The sequence below is a fragment of the Amblyomma americanum genome, chromosome 1 (genome assembly GCF_052857255.1).
Source record: "Amblyomma americanum isolate KBUSLIRL-KWMA chromosome 1, ASM5285725v1, whole genome shotgun sequence".
Classification (NCBI taxonomy): Eukaryota; Metazoa; Arthropoda; class Arachnida; order Ixodida; family Ixodidae; genus Amblyomma; species Amblyomma americanum.
In genome coordinates this window covers 163,135,314-163,160,001 of record NC_135497.1, presented here as the reverse complement: position 1 = coordinate 163,160,001, position 24,688 = coordinate 163,135,314, and the positions used below count along the sequence as shown (strand labels likewise).

Sequence of the window (24,688 nt, the reverse complement as noted above, 5' to 3'; positions counted from 1 at the left end):
TTTTGCGCCTGTTAAGTTAGGCCTATAAATGAGAAAGAAAGGCCTCTATTTTTATTCATTGTTTTGAAAAGTTGTATTACGCGGTGTTCACGGCTCAGCGTGAGAGGAGCGCCGAACCAGCGCGTCGACATCAACCGAACCAGTGCTGCTGCGAGTGTTGCCAGCTTCCCCGAGAAGTACTTACGTGGTGGTGTGCCAGGTGTTGGCGCTAACTTTTGCCAAAGATTATAGATATACCGACGCACAATAGTTGGAGGAAACATGAACCACGTTGTTGAACATTGTATATGCAGTTACGCAGAATATTTTTATATTTTTTGCAATTGAAAAATAATTAAATTGAAAAAAATTAACTTTTCAATTGTTCCATTTCCGGCGCAAAATTCCGGTGTCAAACTGTACAGCGTGCCAAAAAACATCAAATACATCAGTTTTCAGTTTGATATGCGCTATAGATGAGTTTTTTCCGGCCTGAAACGAAAGCGCTCGAAATATGAGACATGCTCTTGCGCGCCGCTCAGTCCTCTCACAAGCGGAATTCGTGAACGTACCGCGTTCTAAGGTGCCGCGAATGTGACGGGGCGGAAACAATGAAATGGGTGGGTTGGCGGCAAAAATTAAATGCAACAGCTGTGAGCGGGCCAGGTTGAGTGCGGCTTTCACCAGGCGCGCCAGTTTTCGGTAGCTGCGCGCCGGCCGAAACAAAGCAGCTTTCCTATAGTCGTCGGTCGCGCTGTCTGGCCGGAGAACAATCGCCAAAATCAGAAGCAAAGCCCTGCGTCGGAACGCAAAGACGTCAAATGCGAGGCGCCAGGTGCGAAACGCTGTTCACCGACTATATAACGCAGCTTAGTGTTCTGGTCTGTGTATAGCTGCCGGGAACTAGCACACTCGATTTTTTTTTTCCGCACTGAACGGGGCCAGGTCACTGCTGGGCTTTAAATTTTGAGCGCCCACTTCATTGTTTCCGCCCCGTCACAATAGGGGCACCGCCGAACGCAGCTACGTTCACGACTTCTGCGTTTGAGAGCGCCGCTGTGGCACGCAAGCGCATGGTCACGTGAGGTATTTTTTTATATTTCGCTCCATTTCTTTTCAACGCAAAACTTATGTGCAGCACGTATTAAAAAAAAAGACGGATGAATTAGGTGTTTTTAATTAAGACAATTTGGCACTGGAGTTTTTTTCCGGAATCGCAGTAGCTAAAAAGTTAATTTTTCCAGTTTATTTAATTATTCAAATGAACAAAATACAAAAACAAAGGAACTAAACACAATGGCTAACGACATCGCTGAAGTTAATCTCACCTGTCTTGCATCAGTATATTTTTAATTGCTGGTTAAAGTTAGCTGGGACACCTGAAATATATATGCTACTAATCTGCTGCATCGGTAGGCAGCCGGCGCACCGCGCGTTGTGACAGCGTGGGAAAATCTAAAAGATAAACTCACGAAGCCTTTTAAAGCAGCCAACAGGCCATTAACAATGCCGAAGCATGCATGAAAAATATTCCTCGTTCCTCTCAGCTATTCGAACTTCGTGGTGCGGTTCTTTGGGGTGCAGTGCGGCGGTGATTAGCCTCGTCAGTGAGGCTTATAGCTCTTGTGTATTTCTCGGCACCGAACGTACAGGCAAGAAACGAATGCGGTCACCAGCACCTCTGTGGTCACCATGACGGCAGAAAAATAGCAGTACTTGGGTAGATCAACGGAAGAATCCCACGTCAGGAAAAATCACATTGTTGTCACCGCGAAGTAGATGGCCAGGTTGGAAGGGGGGGGGGGGGGGGGGAGCTCTGGGCCTAAAATAACTGGGTTTAGCATTTTAACTACGTATGTGCGAGCACTTTGGAAGCAAAGGCATGATAACTGATACAGTTGCTATGCACTTGCTATGCATAATGAGCCGCCGCGGTGGCTGAGTGGTTATGGCGCTCGGCTGCCGGCCCGAAAGACGCGGGTTCGATCCCGGCCAAGGCGGTCGAATTTCGACGGAGGCGGAATTCTAGAGGCCCGTGTGCTGTGCGATGTCAGTGCACGTAAAAGAACCCCAGGTGGTCGAAATTTCCGGTGCCCTGCACTACGGCGTCCCTCATAGCCCGAGTCGCTTTGGGACGTTCTACCCCCATAAACCATAAACCTATGCATAATGTTAATTAAAATTGCCTACAAGTGTGGCTAATCGAGCTATAGTTTATAATGCATGGCAGCTCCCACTGGGGCAAAAAGGCACAAAATCCAGGAGCACGTCCCTAGGTACCTTCAGGACCATATCCTTGTAGCCGCCAGCATAAGTGGCACAACTCAGCTGCCCCTGCCTGCTACGTCATAGCTGCAGGATCCATTTTGGAAGGCTAGTTGGTGCGTGATGTTAAGAGAGGAAAGTGATGTTAAGTAAGGATAACTAACAGCAGTGGGCTAGAGTTGTCGCGCGCCTCATCCGACAAGCAATAAAATGCAGTCAGTGTCCACGCGCATCACTCGTTTTCGGCCAAATGAGTTCTCACGAAACTGGTGAGCGAAACTCGTCCCGGACATGCATGGACAAGCACACGGCACGCGGGTGTGGCCTGATATGGACGAAGAAGCGCTGAAATATACGAGAACGCAGAAGGACAAACACGCACACACAGGCACACAGTGCACTGCGTGTCCTTCTGGGCTTTCATTTTTTTTTTTTTCAGAGTTCTTTCATCCATATCAGATGACAACCTCACCGTTTGAAGCAGCGTTTGGAGTTTTAACCTGACCGTTCGGAGTACTTATGTTTACCTAGATTATGTTTAAAAAAAACAGTTGGATCACATATACGTAACCTTTTCTCTCGGCACTCCTTGACGGCATTCACAGTTTTCTTCATTTCATATTTGTTCTCAGCACGGTATGCGACGTACAGAGAGTCCATCATAAAACCATTATTATAAAAAAAACAAGCTACAGAATAGATGCAATATGCAGGGCTATGGTCAAACAACTGTTATTTATTTCAAGAAACTAGACGTATAAGCAAACAGGACGAAGTGAGAACCTCGACCAGGCGCTCTACTTTCACATAAGACCTTTCAGCGAAAAAGCACTTCGATATTATTTTTACTACATGTTAAGCTGCTATCCTGGCCGTTCAATACTGTGCGGGCTCTAAAACCTCTAACACCAACGAGGCACATAGTCGTGCAAAATGATTCTCTGTCCTCTTAGACTGAGTGACACGAGGCCTGCATTTCATAACTCTAAACACAGTGGGAAAAAATAAGAACTTCAATGAAATGATGACACGCCTGTCATTTTGTTCCCCAAAATATCGATTTCTACGAATAACGCACGCTGGATCGCAAGTCTAAATTGCGAAATGTGGAACAAAAATTATGCAATTTCGAGAAGATGTCTCTTCATTTGACAAGCCTTTTTGCGCCAGCCTTGACGTGTGGCCAAGTCTTTTGCAACAGGATTTAAAAAGCCATTTTTTTTTGCGAGTTTCCAATGGCGACCAATAGAATCCACATCACTGTAATAGAATAAAATCCCAGTGTCCGCAAGAAGGCAAAAGAACACTGTGCCGCAAGATGAAGTGCATAGATGCTCTGATTTGATGGACAGCCCGACACAGTTGTCGTCACTTCGTCACCTCGCTGGAAGGCGGACATTCAGCGAAACACTCAGGACCCACTCAATCTGGGGGTATGCAGCGAGGGCATTCGATGCTGGCTACTGGAGGCGGCGGTAGCACTGCATGAAGAAAAATCGCTCCATCGTAGTGTCGACAGAAGATGTAATGGGCAGGGTCATAAATAGGTACCACCTTAAAACAAATCGCAATTTGTTGCCTTCACAATGCGCTCATTAACAGCAAAGCCTGTGATGTACGAGACAGACAGATGCTGGAGAAGCTACCTTTGCACGTCATTCTTGTTCTTGGGACAAATTAACCGTAATTTTCTAAAAAAAAGCAAGGTGTGGTACGTCACTCGCAAGCTGTTGAACGCGTTCATGACATCCCTGACACCTGGCTTCCTTACTGTTAGCTAACCCCAAGTGAAACAACATTTAATGTTTTTTTTTTGTAAAGCGAAAACAACTTTCCTATTTAGCCAGTGTGCTTTTCGAAGGGATCAACAGATGACGACTCCTCCCCATTTCATTGGCTAACAGCGCAGTTCGCTGAGCGCGTGAATTTGAATAAACGAGTTGTTCACCGGTGTTACCAGTACTCTCCTACGGGCAGAAACCTGGAGGCTAACGAAAAGGGTTCAGCTCAAGTTAAGGACAACGCAGCGACCTACGGGAAAAAAAAATGATAGGTGCTGTGCTGGCTCACCCTGAAGAAACTGGGACTGAACGTGCGATCGCTTCTGCATCAGGTGTCACGCCAGCTGAGTGCAACTGCGCTCATTTGGATAAGGAAGCTTTTGCCCTCGTGTTTGGAGCAAGCTTGTTTCCGCAGTACACCTGGAGCCGAGAGTTCGAGGCAGGCCTGCTCTCCGCTGACAAACCTGTACCAGTGACGTGTTGTACGCGAGTGCTGCGCTGGTCACGGACGCTGGCCGCTTACAACTACAAGCTTAAGTACAAACCTGGAGCCAGCACCGCCAACGCTGACTGTTTCAGTCGGCTGCTACTGCCTGTTTCTGCAAACTCAGTCGAGCAGCCAGCAGAAGTAACCACGCTTGCGGCTGCTTACGCCTAGGTCTTGGTGTCGCCTGTGGTGGCTGAAGTCACTTCTAAAGACCCTGTGTTATCAAAGACTCGCGAGACACTGTGAGCTGGAACAGAGCTGTGAGATCCTGTGCCGAAACCGTATGCCAATCGTACATCGCAAATGAGCGTGCAAGAAAACTGTATCCTGCTGTGTTCACGAGTGGTTATCCTTAGTACGTAGTAACCTCAAGTGTTGCATCTACTCCATGAAGGCTACCCTGGTATTTTCAAAATGAAAGCAGTGGCTCGAAGCCATGTGCGGTGGGCGATCTGGACGAAGACATAACTAATACGTTGCTTCGATGCCGTGTGTCAGGAGAACCTGAGATCTGCATGGCTGGTGGCAGTGACTCCATGGCCGTTCCCTGAAAAGCTGTCGTCATGAATTCACATTGACTTTGCTGGGCCTTTCATGAATCGTTACTTGCTGATTGTGATGGATGCCCTCTCAAAATGGATATATATCGTTCCAGTGGCCATGCCATCAGCAGATGGCACAATTTCATGCTTTCGGACAGTGTTTGGTACCTATGGGTTGCCTGACGTGATCGTGTCGGATAATTGGCCAGCATTCGTGAGTGTCAGTCTCAAGGAAATCCTTCCGCGCAATGGCATAAAGCATGTGCTGACCCCACCGTTTCACCCGCAGTAACCCCATCACTGCGCCAAATGCGTTACACAGCGCCAAACCAGATAAGCGTCGCCATCCTGATAAAAATGGCGACAATTGCACCACACTGCACCAAACTGCTCAAAACTCGTTGCTTTCGAATTGGACGGCGCCGTGCGCCTACTGTCCAGGCAGGCATAACCTTGTATGGATGTCGCCGAAGTGTCAAAATCTTAAGATCCGTCCGCTGAAGCCCAATTATAACGAACAGGGCAGTCACGCGGCATGCTTTGTCCTGAAGTTTGAAGTAAATGGACAAACAGTAACTTCGCTACGTGGAGTTCCAAGGCGAACTTTTTATGCCATAGGCATGCGCGAGCAGTCTTCGGACCGACGATGTTTTGTCACGCAACACGAGCAAAAGAAAACATTCGACAGAGGTCTGTCTGGTTGCGACTGGAATTTAATTTAAGGCAGAAAAGAACGCCCACCAAGAAATGAACGAAAAACGCGAAGTTTCAGAAATTACTCGGTTCCTTCATTAGGTGTGACTGCCGGCGAGTTGTTGAACTCGGAAGGGGGAGGGAGGGAATGATAAGAAGCGTTGACAACGCATTACAGTTAAAGCTCCTTAATTCGACCGCCGTTCGGAAATCTGCACAATTCTAACGGCCGGTCTGGTCTCGGCCAGCGCCCATGTAAGTCTACGGCGTCGGACGCTCGCTCGTTCAGACGCTACGGGTCTCGCACAGGTTAATTCGAAAGAAGACAGCGTCCAGGCACGACCGGCCCGGCAAGCGATCGTCAAAGTAGCCCTGCTAAAACCTGAATTGCATGCTGGGGAGTTCCGCGCACCTTTGATGTCCGCTCAGCGGCAGGCGTCACGAAACACGAACTGCCCCGTTTCCAGCGGTACTCTGACCATTTGATTTCAATATGGTGCCATAGTTTAAGGTTCCATTTCCTTAGCTTCGCGTCAGCCCGCGGCGATGGCGGCGGCTATCGGCCGCGCATCAGCCAGCCAACAGAGAACAGCTACGCGCCGTTTAGGACGGTGATTGACGCCGCTGCAAATTCCCCTTGCTTCCATCCACACGTTTCTCCCATTCCAGTGAGGGCGCCAAAGCTGCGCGCCTTCTCACTCGTGACGCGCCCGCTTCTCCATGAAAGATGCCGGGGGCCTTTATCATTTTGGAGCAGCTGTTCTGCTTTGACGCTCCCGGCATTGGGCACGCAATAAAGCATTGATGAATTGCTAAATGAGAAAAATAGTCACTATCGCGCTGTGCCCACTTCAGACGACTATTAGTGCAGTCTTTAACCAAAAAAAAAAGTTTACTGCGATGAAAGCGGATCTTTGCCAGTTTTGCCCGAATCATAGGATAATTCAAACTTCGTATAATTGGAACATTTTTTTCCGGTTCCTCGAAGATTGAATTAACGAGCTTCTGTTCTAGTCTCGACCCGATCCGCATCTGTCCTGTGAAATTGACACGTCACTCGGGTAGCCTTGCTGTCAGCTCGAAGTTCCTGCGAGATGGAGCAGTGCTAGGCTCCCATGGAGGATTCTCCTTTCTTTCGCAAACGTGTTACGCCCATCGTTCTCGCGTTGTGGCAGAATGTTCTTGATGCTCATGTTCGCGACGAAGATCGCTGCTGCGCGGCGCGTTCTTGCACGTGGGCTTCTGGCGCCTGTATCTTCGTTGTTGCAACATAGCGCCCCGTCGGGGGACTTTCGATCTGTTCGACTCAGTGCCACGGCCACAATGCGCATTGTAACTGCCGCGTCGATCTCATTCGTGCTAGACCAGTGTTCGCTATAAATGGGCACACACTTACATGGTGTTGGTGTGTTTGCACTTTGCCATTCGTTGAATTCAGTCGTGCAACATGGCGACCATGGCGCTATGCCATTTCTTTAAAAAATTGCAGGACGCTTACGCCTCGCCTTCAAGAGTGGAACGCGACAGCGTGCTGCAGAGCTGCCAGGATATTACTCATGTACTCATCAGTGCACAAATACACTTCACGACGTCAAAGACCACAACGCATTCACTTGGTCCACTTTTATTTACTCCGAACCAACGAGCCTTCGCAGAGTGTTCTGCGTGTGCTCGCCTTGCAGTCTCAAAGACCTGGGTTCGATTGCCCGTTTCTTCACAAGTGTTTTCTATTTGGAGGCTATGGTGTTACAAAGCCGACGACAACGCCAACACCGCCGACACTGGCGAGCTCCTTAACGCTGTCGCTTTAAAATAAAGCTCTACACATCGTGCTGGTTTGTGCAAGCTTTATTACAGGCAGAAATGTCGACGATGCTTCAGCCAGCACCGGGGCGGATCAAAATTTGCCTGGCTCTGAAGGATAAGAAGGTGACTGAGTCTGATTAATTGCTTTTCAGTCAGGCAAGCAAAAGTGTGCACGGAAGCGTGACTGAATTGGCTGGCTGGCATATATGAAAAACTGAGAGGTTTTGATGCGGAGGAGATAAAGCTTTTTAAGCTTTGTAAAGGAAAATGAAGAGCCACTCATCAGCACATTTGAGCTACTGTGCTTGAAAGTATGTGCAGTGAAAGTATAGGCTGCTTGACTAAACACTGTATGACATATTTCGCAAAGGTGTCTCCTCTTCAGTTATACAGCACATAACTTAGTGCTGAAAACCTCTCAGGGGCGACTGTGTGCCAATAATTACGGTCTTAATGGCGCAGCGCAACTTTACATTGCACTCACATTTTTCAAGCGTTGTTCGCCAACGGAAGAGGTTTGGAAACTAAAAGGTACATGTTCCAGAGTGCTTCAAAACCAATGTTTTATTGCCTCAAAGTGCTCCAGATACGAAATTTTAGTGCTCCACACTGCTCCTAAATCGACGTTACTCTGCTCCAAAGTGCTCCAAATTGCAAATTTTAGTGCTGCTAAAATTTCTCCAAATTGCATTTTACCAGTGGCGTCACTGCACCCGGCATCAAATGGTGCTGCGGAGCGTGCAGTGCATGCTATCAAATCGAAGCTGAATAAGGTAGTGAGTGGAAGCTTTGCCTGTCAGCTAACCCGCATCCTTCTTAACTATATATCTACGCCGCTCGAGACTACCTAGTGCCCCCCGGCTGAGTTGAGGATGGGACGCAAACTGAGAACATCTGTGACTCTACTGCATCCTTGCATGAAGTATACAGTACTGATAAGCAGCTGAAGCAGAAGGTTACGTACGAGAAAAACGCCCATCTGACGCCGCTTGTGCAACCAGGGTACCCTGTCTATGCATGAAACATTCCAGATGGTCCACCCTGGCTTCCAGTAACAGTGACTGCTCCGAAAGGGTATCGTGTTAACGAGTTAATCAAGAAAAAAGAAAAAAGCACTGAAACAAATTTTTAAACTGTTTTTGATGTGGTGTTGTTTATAGAATTCCGTTATGATGCGGCGAATTTTACATCGGGAGACCGGACGCTGTATCAGCGACCCTCAATGCAAGTACTCCAGAGAAATAGAAAACCAGTCGCGCAGAGAGAACATAGTCGCACATTGTACTGAATGCAAAGGCTGTGAGGTGTTTCTGAGATAGACCACTGTCATCTCCAAATATAAAGTCCAGACCTCACGGCTGATTCCCGAGGCATACAACAATCATAACTTTGGTGACCCGTGCGTCAGCCAACTGTCAGGTGGCTCTAATCACACAAGAACTTGCGTTTCTCAACCAGTGACGCTATCACACTTTCTGATTTCACGATTGTTAGTTTTGTCACACAGATGATGTCTTCTGTATTTTTTCACGCCATCTTTATATTACACTGCTGCCTTCCTTGTCGTAATAAAACATTTGGTTGCTAGTCAGTGGATGTGTCTGCCTTCTTCTCTTCCGTCTGCGACATCGTATTCGTCAAAATATAGCTGTCTCTAGGATGGAAAACGAACTTCCGAACTCGTGCTCAACAGCAGAACTGTCTATTTATATGTTATCACATTGAAAAGTGTGTATGGTGTGGGCCCGAAAGATGCAAGAGCCGCATGAGATTCAATGCAGCACTCGGAAGCAGAGTCCGATCTTTTTTTTTTTTTTTACAGGTAAAACAATTGCATTCGGGGGAAAAAAAATGTAATTCTTTTAGTAACGCCGATTCTGGTTGCTTGTCAGTGACCACTTTCAAAGGCTACTATGGAATGTCATGGCCTATGTAAAATACGAATAACCATTTGAAAAGCAATTTTCTTTACCGGATTTTTACTTTTATTTTCTTTTAAGTGAAAATGATAGTGCGTAAGCGCGTCCAAGTTATTTAAAACCACATACATTTATTTTCTTGTTAACTTGTACCAGTGACTAAAAATCGAAGTTTCAGTCATTCTTTTCTTTTTTTGGCCCCAGCGGGCTGCTTTTCTTAACGCTACTAGATTGTTCTCATAGTCTTTACTATGGAAAATTGTTGTTGGTGTTTCTTGAGAGAAACCGCCGTGGTGCCGCAGTGGTTATGGTGCTGGGCTGCTCACCAGAAAAACGCGGCGGTCGCAATTCGATGGAGTCGAAATTCTAGAGGCCCGTGTACTGTGCGATGTCAGTGCACGTTAAAGAATCCCCGTGTGGTCGAAATTATCCGGAGCCCTTCACTACAGTGTCCTTCATAACCTGAGTTGCTTTAGAACGTTAAACTCCGTCAACCGTAGCAAAGCGAAAAGTTGGGCATGTTGGTATTGGTTCATTTTGATGGAAGGACAGCGTAAAAAAGGGACGAGACACTTGAAGGAACACACGACGAGTGATTACTGTCAACAAAGCCGTTTATTGATACGCTCGGTATAAATACTGAACAAGAAAAACAACACAAAGAAAGAAAGGAACAAAAACAAAAATCAAAGATTAGCTATTACAATCTAAAAAGGAAATCTCTTTCCCGTCAGTGCAAGGGATGGATCGCTGACACAATGATCTGACTCGGGCTTGTTTTTGGTTTTGTTCCTTTCTTTCTTTGCCTTGTTTTTCTTGTTCCGCATTTATATCGAGCGTATCAATAAACGCCTTTGTTGATAGTAAGCGCTCGTCGTGTGTTCCTTCAAGTCTCTCGTCCCTTCTTTTGCGCTGTCCTTCCACCAAAATGAACCCATAAACCGTACCGTTTCTTGAGGAAGTCACCGAAAATATCAATGGTTACTCTTATGGGGTTTTCTATTTCCAATCGCTACCATATTTTCCCTCGAATTAATCCAGAGACTGCCAGGCAAAACCTATGAATAAGAAAAATAGACTGCGCTGATTTTTTTTCTTTGTCATAGATATTCGTTTATTAGCATTACCTACACTGAAGGGAGCAGACGCTTTCTCTGAAGTCTGGCGATCTAGTTTGTTCGAGTCTAGCGCCATCTGTGGCACGAGAGACGAGTACGTATACGGGTGTGGCTTAGAGAATCGCGCTAGATGGCAGCCAAGTGTTCCCTGCGGACGCTTTAAAACTCCCATTCGCCGTTACTGAAAGGAATGCCAATGTCAACTATTCAGCGTAAGGTCGTGCCTGGTATACTAAGCAGCAAAGCCTAGAACATAACCGTTCACCATCATTCAATTAAATCAAACTTGCGGCAGATGAAGTACATAATAGATGGGAGCACCTGATAGCGTCAACGGCTTGGACGCTCCCCTTTTTGGGGTTGTCGTATGGAACAGCATCGAGATGACGTGAAACTCTTGGGGTTAGTTTTTCTTTCTCTAAATTTAATATCTTTCCCCGTTTACTGTCACCACCAGGCAGGTGGCGTTCACTCCAGGACAAATTCTCTCCAATTGATCTCAATCCCTCTGCTATACCAGCCCCTTGCTCTCTCTCTCTCGTCATAAGTTGAGTGAATTCCTCACTGTAGCCGGTTGAAGTGGCGCTTCTGCTTTATGCGCGCGGTTTGTCCACACGCGCAACTGTTCGGCCGGCAGAAGCTGCTGGGGCAACCATTCTGGCTGGATATAAATGCTGTAAACGAGGTACAGGAACCGAACTGAACCGACCTACAAATACAAGCAGAAGGGCGCTTACATCTTTCTATCCCGTCCACAATCTGCACTTTTCCGGATTGTCATTGTTTTCGTGGGCGTTTATATAGATATAACTGGCCTAAACTAGAAAGAAAACTAAAACTACGGCTATACTCTTTATAAATGTGGCTTTCACTTCAGTCAACTAAAATTTTAGCGTAAATAATATTCAATATAATTCTGTTAATTCTAGCTTTCTTCAGCACTGGACCGGACTAAGGTGCCCAGTTAGACGTGGCCACACCGTAATCAATTTTCCTTTTTTTTTTTTTTGGGGGGGGGGGGTTGGTTTATGAAGCCGTAAATTTGAAGCCAGATAAAAATACAAATAAATTTGCACAGTTAGGTCGATCTCCTATTTGAGGTCGGGAACTTTAACTTTGAATGCTGTCATAGTTACCCACTGCAAAATTTAGAAATGCGACATATTCAGTTCATATTGGTGCTCCTAGTTCACAGATTGCGTATCTGTATTACGTGGTCTCTAACAGAGAGATTTGTTTGGCTCTGAGGGGAAACCTTCTTTCAAGAAGCAGTGTATTTGTTTACTGTGGACTTTGAAATAAAAAACCGCAAAAAAGCTTGTGCTATAATCTGAAGTAATAACGATGGAATGGAAGAACAAGTATGCCGTTTTTCGAGTCGCGAAACCATCTTACGTAATGCTTCCTTCTCTAATGGAAGCTTTATTCACCATATCCCTCCGATGGTACACAAGTTTATTTCCTATCTTCGCAAGGCTTCTGTATCAGCTTAATAGCCATTGTAGTAGTAGTTGTCCGCTTGGTACCTCGGAGCTCGTGTGTAGTAGTAGTACGGTGTCTGCGTGCGGAAGAATACTATAGCTTTGCCGTGGGACTTTTGGTGGTGCTTGTGGTGGTCTTTGAATTGCTTATTGAATTTCTTGAAGTCCTTCTCCATCTTCTTGAAAAACTTGGACATGCTGTCGTGGTCGTGATGATGGTCCTTACACTCTTTGACCATCACCTTCTCTTTCTTGGGCACCTCCTGGACGATAACCTTGGGAGGTTCGGTGACGACTACCTTGGGCACCTCCTTGACGACTACCTTGGGCTCCTCCTTGACCACAACCTTCTTCTCTTCCTCGATGACTGTGTCGTAGGCGACCGGCTTCACCTCCTTGACGTAGCTGTCCTTAACCTTGTCGTCCCCTCGACCCCACTGAAAGCCGCCCGAGTTAGATGGCCAGTTGAACAAGTTCTGTGGCGGAGCCTGGCGCTGCGGATGCTGCTGGCGCGGCGGCTGCGAATGCGGCTGCGGCTGCTTGGGTGGAGGGTGATGGCTCTCCTTTCTGGCATGGCCACGATGGTGCTGCTGCGGGGAGTTGTAGGTGTACCACGGCCTCCAGTAGTCGTACTCCGGCTGCTTTGGTGCTTCCGGCCTCTTAACGACCACAACCGCCGGCTTGGCGGCCGCTGGCTTGCCCGCTGGCTGGACGCCCTTGGAAACAGCCCCTGCTTTTCCGTCAGCAGCTGCAAGTGCTGTGAGGAGAGCAATGGAAACTGCTGAAACTTGGCGAGATATGTTCGCGGCTGTATGCATACCGTTATGTGAGTAATGCCTGGAACATCACAAAATAATATGAGCATGCAGAAAATTGAGTCTGTTGAAATAATGGAAGTAGTGAATGTAAATAAAGTTAATACACATTTGGCTCCCTTCAAGAACACACGTGATGGAGAATTAATTTTTGTCTAGAAGTGTATAGTTCTATCCACTTAAGCCGGTCTCCCAGATAGGGAATTAATACCCAGTGGCCTGCTAATAAACCAATTCCTTCATTTCAATTGAAAAATATTTTCCCCCGAATACAATACATTCAGTTACCTAGGGAATATTTAGGCATGATATACACAAAGGCGTCCTCTTTCACTTTTGTTTAGAAGATGTTCTCGGCCCTACGCACATGACACCAATGGTTAGATATGAGTCTTGACAATAACACACCACGCAGTGTCAGATGCGGTTGTGCGGCTAAGGGAAAAAAAGCTGACAAAAATTCACCGAATTTTTACTCTTGTGGTAAGGTGAATTTCAGCCACAGCGGGGGCGTGCGAAATTTTGGCCCCATTTGGAGTCGATAATAACTCGAGGTATGGGAGGGGAGTGGGGCAGATAGGTTAAGCGTGACGCACGCCCACGCACACGGCCGCCGTCATGCACGGTCACGGGCTGCTGCGCTTGTCACACCGGACGCCCGTCTTATCTAAATATAGGTCCTCCATCACCGGCTGGTGCATGTGCGACGACAACGGCGACGACATGATTTCGTGGAGCATCACCCATACAGCTGTCATAAAAATAATTTTTGCTCCCGATCTGACTATCAAAGATGCCAGTCAACCCCTGTCGGCGTCGGAAGACGTCCTGAAAACCGAGAACGAAAATCATAGAAGACGTTTTAATTAGCGCCTTTGTCGACGTAAGTGCGAACCCTGTATTGGGAACTTTTAAAATGAATCGAGAAGCGTCCCGCCAAGTCCCGCTACGTCACCATGATCGATCACAACTTCCACGCGCCGAATCGCTGTGCTGGTAACTCTTCCCATTTTTTGATATATTGATAATAATATTAATAATTGGTTTTGGGGAAAGCAAATGGCGCGGTATCTGTCTCATATATGGTTGGACACCTGAACCGCGCCGTAAGGGAAGGGATAAAGGAGGGAGTGAAAGAAGAACGGAAGAAAGAGGTGCCGTAGTGGAAGGCTCAGGAATAATTTCGACCACCTGGGGATCTTTAACGTGCACTGACATCGCACAGCACACGGGTGCCTTAGTGTTTTTCCTCCATAAAAACGCAGCTGCCGCGGTCGGGTTCGAACCCGGGAACTCCGGATCAGCAGTCGAGCGCCCTAATCACTGAGCCACCACGGCGGGTTGATATATTGGGCGAAGTTTACTTTTGGTGCAGAAAACGTCGCACTGTATGCGCTTGCAGATAGATAATTATCAGCATCCCCTTTGCATGGGGGTGGTGAAAGGTCTCGCCGAGCCATTCATTGCTAGCACGCCCAATCTTCGATCGGATTACCTGCCAATTTTCTTCTTACGATTTTTAAATTACTCTCTTGACTTTTTGCACCAATCCTGTAGTCATCTCTTGTTTCTTCTTTTTAAAAACTGAGCAAGCCCCGGCTGTTCCGAAACCCGAGTGGTTCTCGGAGTCCTGCGACAGCGTCGTGCGCTGTGGTTTGGGGGGCCTTGCATTGGATAAGAACATGTTATACCGTCTCTCCAATCTGCATGCAGCAACAGCCAATGTCATCCCTGGTGTCAGATTTTCGACGGTATCCCTTCCTCTTCAAGCACCTAGCCCTTGCCTCGAAAAGTAAATAATCTCCTTTGGTATTGAAAAACAAATTTAATGTTAGTTTTAGCCGTGCTGTTGAACTCCAACTTCGGCTCGTCAGGCATTTTCTTTTGCCAGTTAGTATTTTATTAGGATCGTGCTTTCTGTTTCAAGGTCGCCTTACTATCGTTTTCTTCACTTTGACATCTGTATTTATTAGCAAGCTATCTACTTCTTTTCCTCTATGTAGTATCAATACTGCATCGGTATAAGCAGCTGAAAATCTCTGCCACCAATCGATATGCTTCAGCCGCTTTCATACTGCCCCTGACTTTTTCCTCCGGCGCTTCGAACGTTGACAACCCCATATCGCCTTGAGCAGCTTCAATAGAAGTGTTTGCATGTGCCCCCAGGGCATGCCTAACAATTGTCATCTGTTTTATTTCAAGCGCAGAAGTTGTGGCAGATCCCAAGCACACCACAGTGTTTGGAACCGTCAAGTGCGGTACCATTGCACTTTTCAAGATTCCTCGAATAACTCAGTGTTTGTAAAACCTCAGAGCGCGCCATTTTTCATAACGGCAGCGTTTCTTTTCCCTTTATTTATATCTTCCTCCCTTTGGGCTCGCATGTAGTCTCTGCAATCATTCATCCGTATATCAAGACACTTGCAGGTCTTAACTATAGGCAACTCTGAGTTTCGTAGCGTGATCGTACCGGGCTCTTCATTATAAACCATCACTCCTGAGTTTTCTGCAGTAAAATCTAGAACCTCCGCCTCCTTTCCGAAAATGTCTGCCAATTCTTGAATGCCTCTCTGGCTGCCTGCTATAAGAACGATATCATCGGCATATTCTAGTCCCTGTAATAGACTGCTCTCCAGTTGGCCTCTTCGCCGCCACAATACGTTAAACCCTAATACGCTTATTTCTAACCTCCGTTTAATCGCCCTGGTGTAGAGCATAAATGGAAGTGGCGATAAAGGACATTTCTCCCCAAGTCTCCTTTTAACCGTAACTCTAGCTGCAACTTCCCTTTCTTGCTAGTTCACTGCTACGTTGATCTTCTTGTGGATTTCTTTTAAGAAACATATTTTTTCACTGCCCACACCCTCTTCTTACAAGATTTGCATTACGCCGCAATCGCAGCGCCCTCTCTGTTAAAATTTTTCCCAGTCTGCACGCGTATGCGCGCAGCTTGAAAGGGTGATACAACACAGACAGCTCCTCCCTGCATTCCTTGCTGAAGGCCAAGTACAGGAAACGTATAAAACTTACCCAACACCGTCGCTAGCACGCAAACGGCGGCGTAAGTAGAAACCATGTTGCGCATTGCTCAGCCTAGGCTAAGGGCAGTTATTTCGGTTAGCCCAGCCTTATATGTGATAAGCAAAGCTTTACATTTCCTCGCTACCCCATTGTTCTGTTGTTATCGCAAAACTTACGGCGATGACGACAAAGCCGCTGTATGTTTACAAAAACGGCTAGCATCTGACTAACCTCAAGAAGACAAAGCCCAGCGCGGCTCTCTGACGGACACTAACGTTTGTCAGAAGGCCGCTTACGAGAACATGTGAGAAGAAGGCAGCACAGTAGTTCTGGAACAATGTTTACAAAGGTAGAGTGTATGGCTGAGGAAAGGTCGGGAGCTTAATGAACTCGAATTTACTAATTCGAGCACAATTCTTCCTAGCTACCGTAGAATGAGCCAGCCTTGAAACAGAAACAATATAATGTTGTATTTTTCCGCATAAACACCGCATAACCAGGGCATAGAGTGGTGAAAGATATATTGCGAAGGCTCATGTTAAGGTTGATTGTGTTGCAGTCTTGATGATTTTTTAGAAGGAAGCTCTTCTTTTTTGCCATCGCTTTTCATTAGATATATTTAAGGCGTTGAAAATGTTTCATTCATGCTAAGTGGAAATATAGAGGAACGCAGACAAGGAATAAATTCTTCGAATAGCTCATCCAATATGTCAACGCATTATAATTTAAGATGTGAATACAGATATGAAATAAAACTGTCACCACAACTACACCTGACTAGACCTTTTGATATTTTCTTATTGACCAAGATGAATGCGTCTCCCGATATTCTTCAAGGCTGGTAACAAACAGACGCGTTATAGTGCCTGGTAAGCGTCGCAGTACGCGAAGCTGCATTTCTTAAAACAGACAAAGTGTCTTGTCATTGCGCGCTACCCATTTTCGGGTTTCTCGCTCGCAGACTGCTTATCGTCGTTAACATTTCGCTAATGCTTTGGCTGGCCTGTACAGAGATACAGCGAAAACAGGTCATAGTTTCAGCGCGTATGTTTTGCGATCCCTAAAAGAAAAGTGGACACGTTACCCGTGCAAATCACAGAACAGCGAGCGACGCTCATGAGCTTATGCGCTTCCATCCTCGGCGCTTCTGAACCCCGTGGTGTTCATCAGCTCAGACCAAGGGAAAAATTCTCCGGCGTAGTGCGGTGTCCGTCTATAGAGCGAAGACCGGCTTCCCCACTGCTCTGCCACCTAAATGATTTCTATGCGCCAACTAAGCCCGCCGACAGCGCAGTGTTGCACGTGCCATTGCAACGCGAACTACAACACCTTCATTACTGGTCAAATGTTTACGGGAGTCTTCCACGGTGGTGTAGATTTGGAATAAGGGAGTAATTAATTACTCATTGACAGCCACCCAAGCGCAGCCATACGGCTACAAAGGAAAGCTATACAGCCTTATGTTTCCACTTCGAGTTACTGATCAATTCGCTCTCGCCCTACCATAAGCTTACCATCCCGGTTAACTCAGTTGGTGGAGTGACTGCCCCGGTGAAGCGATGGTCCCGTGTTCGAACCCCGGACCAGGACGAATTTTCTTCAACTGTGAAGTTCTTGAGAAAGCTGTATAGCTTTCCTTTGTAGCCGTATGGCTGCGCTCGGATGGATGTCAATGAGTATTTACTCCCTTATTAACTTCATTATTGCGACCCACCGAAAGATATTCATGTGCAGCCCGGTGGCCTGCGGCCACTTCCTTGCTAGAGGAGATATATCCCCGCGGTTGATTCTGAAAAAGACATTCTAGGCATTTTATGAAGGTTCACTTTCCAGGCTTGCCTAATCCCTTAATGTCCATGCAGTGGTGTCCTGGTGGTTTAAGCATCAACCTCTTATGCGGGAGGAGCGAAGCTCAATACCCGGCGCCGCCATGTACCCACTGGTTTCCAATGGGTAAAAGCATTCCCCCGGCCCAGTGTTTGGCCTTTCTGGGCTGAAATGCTTGGAAAATGGGTCCCTTACTTCACCTTGTCAGAACAAACCAATTGCAGCATGGCGCTCTTTGGTCAAGCTGCAATTTTGCCATTAAAATTCACCATCATTGTTAACTTTACCACATTTTTCAATCTGGTTGGAAGCCGTCCTTTTTCATGCATTATACAGTCTATTCGATATGGTGATAGAAAATTATCTGCTTTTACGATAGCCTGAGCCCCCAGAACTCAAGTACGAATCCAAATAAACGCAATGGCGCTATGTGATGTGTTTTTTGTCAGTCTTTGTCTCTTTCTTGTGCGCCGGGAACCATTCAGTTCTGTGGTGGCATTACGGATTGGATTGTAAAATTTTATCTGCCCAACAGATGTAGAGAAGGTTTTAGCCAGAAAATTTCTTCGCCACAACCAATTTTTCGTCAGCGCGGGTGCGATCCCGGCCGCGGCGGTCGAATTTCGATGGAGGCGAAATTCTAGAGGCCCATGTACTGTGCGATGTCAGTGCGCGTTAAAGGACTCCAGGTTGTCGAAATTTCCGGAGCCCTTCACTACGGCGTCCCCCATAGCCTGAGTCGCTTTCGGACGCTAAACCCCTATAAACCTAATTTTGATATGACAAAAGCCTTCTGTCGTCTTTTCAGCTGTGCTTACTGACGGTAAACAGATGAGAGGTTTCATTTTGCTTCTTGCGGACAAAACCGCGGTGCCTAGAAGTGCCATAGTAGTTCGCTTTGCAGACGATGGGAATTCAATACTGGTCAATTGATTTCAAATATCAAACCATCTACTCACCATTGATTAAGGCAAGACGCGATTTTTCCACCGGCATGCTTTGAAAGAACGCGCCAGGGGTGTATTTGCATGGCCTTCTCGAGCTTTTATTGCTAAGTCAATACTCCAGTGCGCAGTCTGCTTCTTCTCGAGCATATAGGGGTGGAGAGCAAACAACAATGGAAAATTTTATCACAGTGGAGTCATATGAGCATAGATATAGGTGAACCGGATTACCGGACGCCTCCTGCGCACGCGCAGTGGCCTCTCCTGGCCTTGCCCCTGCCACTGCGCTTGAGCAAGTGACGACAGGTAATCTGGTATACGTCTGCGCTAATATACGTCCTCTATAATAAAATTCTCTAATAATGAATGTTATCCAAAGACTATCCATTATGAAACTGACCTTTGTGATCAGGAAGAAATCTGTGTGCTTTATTACGTCAGGCGCACTAATTGCTAGAATTCCAGTAGTGCGAAAACGAGGAACTCTCGATGGCGCTGTGATTTGGCGATTACGAAGGCGAAAGCAAGAAGAGTGGCTTCGACAGACGTTTGCAGGCTCGTCACGTATAATTTGTGAAGACACAGAAATAGGTTGCGCATGCCGTCATGTAATAATAAAATGTATCTGGTTAATGGTACAAAATCGAGACATTTAACGCTGACACCTGATGAAACGTGATGCACAGAGACATTTGCTGAGGATGGTATTGTCACCGATAAACGGTCGAAGCACACAGACCAGGTTTAATTAGACGTGCTGGGCGTGCAAGACCGCAGGGGGCTCGAGCGAGGAAGATGACAGTCCTCTAGCCCCTCGAATGCGCAAGGCATGGCAAATCTCAGCTAAAATAGTTCGGCCGCGATATGTCGCCACTGGATGGATTGGTAGATTGGTACTGCGGCATTACTCCCCCTCTCTTAAGGGCAACGACTTGGTGCCGCAGCAATGTGAAGCAGGAAGACAAGGGACGTCGCATGTGTCTGGCGGCTGGTGTAGACACGCCTGAAACGCTAGCTGGCGTGGTACGGCTTCATCCGTGCGACATGGACGACTTCTGAGGTCGGCCGTCTAGAGGAGCCAACTGTTCCCTGGGGAAGAACTTCATAGTTCACCTCACTGACTTGGCGGAGTACCTCGTAGGGGCCAAAATATTGGCGCAGAGCTTTTCGGAGCGCCAACGCATGCGGATTGGGCTCCAAACCCAGACTTGTTCGCCGGGCTGGTAACTAACAGCTCTGTGGCGGAGGTTATAGCGGCAAGCGACGTGGGCTTGCTGGTACCGGATGCGCTGTCGGGCGAGTTGGCGAGCGGCCTCGGCGTGACGAATGAACGAATTGGACAGCACCCATAACAGATGAGGTATTACTAGTCGGAAGCAACATGGCACCCAGCATGGTTGTGGCTTCGCGACCATGCACTAAACGAAATGGAGTGAAGCGCGCCGTTTCTTGTGAGCAGTATTATATGCAAATGTGAGGTAAGGGAGTATGGCGTCCCAGTTCCGGTGGTCTGCGTCAACATACATGGAAATCATGTCGGCGATCGTCTTGTCGAGCCCTTCGGTGAGTCCGTTCGTTTGAGGGTGGTAAGCGGTTGTTTTGCGGTGACTTGGGCCGCTAAGGCGCATAACGTCCTGCGTAAGGGCCGAGATGAACACCGTTCCCCTGTCAATTACAACGATGATGGGTGCGCCGTGACGAAGCACAATATTTTGAACGAAAAAGTTCTCGATTTCGTCAGCGGTACCAGGAGGGAGAGCTTTAGTTTCACAGTACCGGCTGAGGTAGTCGGTGGCGACCATAATGTAGCGGTTACCCATCGATGACTCCGGAAATGGGCCGAGCAAGTCCATGCCGACTTGGTGGATGGGGACTTGTGGCGGATCAATAGGCTGCAGTAGTCCGGCTGGGTTAGTCGGCGGCGTCTTGCGACGTTGGAACTCGCGGCAAGTTCTGACGTAACGGCGGAAGACTGCAGCAACCCTGGGACAGTAGTACTTTTGGCGTATCCGAGCCAAAGTGCGGGAAAAACCCAGGTGACCAGAAGATGTGTAATCATTGCACGCCTGCAGGACTTCGTCTCGCAAGGCCACAGGCGCGACGAGTAGATAGGCAACTTCCGTCGGGTTGTAGTTTTTCTTATGCAGAATACCATCGCGCAAACAGAGTGACGACAGTCCACTTGAGAAGATTCGCGGGGGCGACTCAGCGCATCCTTCAAGATACTCAATGAGATGCCGTAGTTCACTGTCGTCTCTTTGGTGTTGAGTGAGGACCGACGGGGAGATGGCGCTGAGAAAGACAGAATCGGCGTCGGGATCAGCTCGGTTGTCCTCAATAGGAGCACGAGACAGACAGTCGGCATCACTGTGCTTCCTACCGGACTTATAAAAGATGGTGACATCGAACTCTTGAAGGCGAAGGCTCCAGCGTGCAAGCCGCCCAGAGGGATCTTTGAGGTTCGCCAGCCAACAAAGCGAATGGTGATTGCTGACGACTCTAAAAGGGCGGCCGTATAAATACGGGAGAAAATTGGTCACTGTCCACACAATTGCTACGCATTATTTTTCAGTGGTGGAATAGTTAGCCTCCAAGCGTGACAAGGTGCGGCATGCATATGCGATGACGCGTTCCAGACCATCCTGCCACTGCACAAGGACCGCACCGAGGCCGATGTTGCTGGCGTCCGTGTGCAGTTCAGTGTCGGCTGACTCGTCTAAGTGGCCAGGGATGGGCGTACTTTGGTGACTAGTGCGGAGGTCTTCGAAGGCCTGTTGTTGCTCCTGGCCTGAGAAGAACGGTTTGGCATCTTTTGTGAGGCTGGTGAGGGGCTCAGCGATCTGGGAGAAGTTCGGCACAAAACGCCAATAATAGGCGCAGAGACCCAGAAAGAGGCGCACACTTCGCTTATCAGTTGGCACGGGAAAAGCAGCGATGACGGTTGTCTTATCGGGGTCAGAGCTGACTCCCTTAGCGCTCACAAGCGAAGTGACACTTTTCGGGCTTGAGGGAAAGACCGGCAGAATGAATTGCCGCGAACACAGCGCGCAGGCACCTTAGGTGCTCTTCGAACGTGGCGGAGAAGATCACTACGTCATCCAGGTACACTAGGCAGGACTGCCATTTTATATCGGCAAGCACGGTGTCCATCATCCGCTGGAAGGTGGCAGGAGCCGAGCACAGGCCAAAAGGGAGCACCCGGAATTCGTACAGACCATACGGTGTAATAAAGGCGGTCTTTTCCCGGTCGCGTTCGTCCACCTCGATTTGCCAGTTCGTACAGACCATCCGGTGTAATAAAGGCGGTCTTTTCCAGGTCGCGTTCGTCCACCTCGATTTGCCAATAGCCACTGCGTAAATCTAGCGACGAGAAGTACGTGGCGTGGCGTAGCCGGTCCACGGAGTCATCAATGCGTGGCAGAGGACAAACGTCTTTTTGGTGACTTTGTGTAGACGTCTGTTGTCAACACAGAACCGTAGGGTTCCATCTTCCTTCGCCACTAGAACAACAGGCGATGCCCAAGGGCTCGTCGACGGCTTTATCACGTCGTCTTTGAGCATTTCTTGAACTTGTCGGTGAATGGCATCACGTTCCTTCGAAGAGATCCGATAAGGTGGCTGCCATAACGGTCGCTGGTTTTCGTCAACTATAATGCGGTGCTCTATGAGCGGAGTCTGCCTAACCTTGGAGGTCTAGGCAAAACAGTCACGGAAAGATTCGAGAATGCTCTCCAGGCAGCGTTTCTGATTAGACGGGAGGTTCGGTTTCACGTCGGTTTTTATGGGAGTGGTGGGTGACTCCATTGATGCTGGGATTTCGGACAACGCGTGCTGCACCGCGAATTCGCTAAGTTCTTCGAAATACGCAATAGTTTGTTTTGCCAGGCAAACACTGAGGTTCAGAACCAAAATTGGTCACCAAAAGTTCGGTTCGCCCACTGTTCAATTCAATAATTCCGCGAGTTACACAGACTTGCCGACTACGGAGCAGCGAGATGTTGGTTTCAGCGACGCCACGAGTGCTGGGGCTGTTATCGCACTCTACGGTGACAGACATGCTGGCTCTTGAGGGGATCAATACGTGGTCGTCACAGACGCATAACTTAGCCATGCGTGGCTCGGTACGTCGTCGACAGGGCCTTGGGTGGAAAACGACATGATTAGCTCCTGAAGGTTGATAACGGCACCGTACTCCTGAAGGAAATCCAAACCGAGTATGAGGTCCTTGGAGCACTCGGATAACACAGCAAAGCAACCAGGGAAAGTAACACCGCAGATCTGTATTTGCGAAATGCAGACACCGATCGGAATTACTACATGGCCATCAGCTTTCCTGATCTGCGGCCCAGACCAAGGGGTCAGAACTTTCCTCAGGGCCGTGGCTAACCGTCAGCTTATTACAGAAAAATCGGCGCCAGTATCCACGAGTGCGGTAACGTCGCGGTTGTCGGCGGATACCGGAATTTCGGCAGAAAGCAGTGGGTCACAGCGCCTCGTCGAGGTCGTCGGGTCAGGTCGTTGTCGGTCTGAGCGTCGCGGCGAATCGTCGGGTGGAGGCTCTTGACTCGGTCCAGTAGCGGTGGCCCTACCCCCGGAGGACGCCGCCTTCAGTTTTCCCGACGTGTGGACGTACCTCTGAACTGGCCAGAGGACGACGGGCGGCCGGGCGAAGAGAACCGCCTTGGGGATGGCGATCGGGACTGGCGTTGCCGCGAGCTCGAGTACTGCACGTTATCAGCCAGGTACTGCTCGATATCCCATGGTCGTTCACCGTAGTGCAGTCGAGGTGCGTCAGGTGAAAACCCCCTTAAACCCATTCTGTGGTAGGGGCAGTGGCGGAGGATGTGGCCGGGCTCCCTGCAGTGGTAACAGTGGGGCCGATTGTTTGGCGTTCGCCACACGTGCGCTTTGCTCATGGGGGGCCTGGACTGCTGCGGCACGGAGGGTACTGTTGCGATTGGGTACTGCAGAGATGGCACAGGAGCGACGGGGGAAAAGGCTCGCATCGCTGTCCCAGGACTTCGTAGCGCGCCGCTGTACGTCATAACGGAGGGCGCCGGGTGTGGAGCTGGGGGTGGCTGCAGAACTCGTCGGATTACTTCACGGACCACGTCCGTTACGGCAGCGACGCTGACCTGTGGAGCTTCAAATTGAAGTTTCGCCAGTTCCTCGCGCGCAAGGCTTCTTACAAGCTCCCGAATCTCCTCGGCGGGCGGGCAGCGACGTAGGCGTGTACTGGGAAGCGGCTGCTACAGTAGCCTAACGTCCGTAGTGCGTTCCCCTTCCCTGCAGAGAGCGCTCGATACCCGTTGCCTCCTTGGTGAAGTCGGACACTGTTCTTGACGGGTCATGGACCAGTACGGCAAACAGCTGCTCTTTTATGCCGCGCATTAAGTGGCGTACCTTCTTGTCTTCGGGCATAGCAGGGTCGGCCCGATTGAAAAGTCACGTCATGTCCTCTATGAACATGGCGGCGCTCTCGTTCGGCTGCTGTGATCTCGAGTGCAGGGCGATTTCAGCTTTCTCTTTTCTTTCGCTGCTGGTAAATGTCGCTAGTAGCTCTGGACGAAAACCCTTCCAAATGGTAAAGGACGCTTCGTGGTTCTAAAACCACGTTTTGGCTGAGTCCTGCAGCGCAAAGTAGACGTTGCGCAACTTGCGCTCGCAACCCCACTCATTGAAACCCGCCACTCGGTCAAAGCTGGCCAACCAGTCTTCGACGACCTCGAACCTGTCCCCGTGGAACGGTGGCGGCGACCGAGGTGCGTGAAGGACGAATGGCGAGGCATTCTCGGAATGCTGAGTTGTCTAGCTAGCCGCGGTGGATGTCATGGCCCTTAACGGCGCTGTCAGTTGGCCGAACTGCGGTTGTAGGCCTCGCAGACGGCGGCTCGCCTTGTGGACGGGTGTTGAGTCCACGCGTGGAGAACCGGCGTCAAGAGTGTCCTCGTAGTCAGAGTACATGGGACGCTACCCAGCTGCTCCACCAAATATGTCACCGACAAACGGT

General features: G+C 48.5%; 1 protein-coding gene across 1 annotated transcript; it reads right to left on the bottom strand.

Moving 5' to 3' along the window:
• Positions 1-11,863: 11,863 nt before the first annotated feature.
• Positions 11,864-16,046, bottom strand: LOC144114090 (uncharacterized). Its single transcript, XM_077647578.1, has 2 exons — positions 15,917-16,046; positions 11,864-12,828 (listed from the first exon to the last, which is right to left on the bottom strand). Exons 1-2 carry the CDS (start codon positions 15,969-15,971, stop codon positions 12,080-12,082), a joined length of 804 nt encoding a protein of 267 aa, XP_077503704.1. The 5' UTR covers positions 15,972-16,046; the 3' UTR covers positions 11,864-12,079.
• Between the last annotated feature and the right edge of the window lie 8,642 nt (positions 16,047-24,688).

Coding starts and splice junctions, on each gene's coding strand:
- LOC144114090 (XM_077647578.1), bottom strand. CDS start 15,971: ATGCGCAACATGGTTTCTACTTACGCCGCCGTTTGCGTGCTAGCGACG. Junction 12,829..15,916: donor CGTGCTAGCGACGGTGTTGG/GTAAGTTTTATA, acceptor CTCTCCTCACAG/CACTTGCAGCTGCTGACGGA.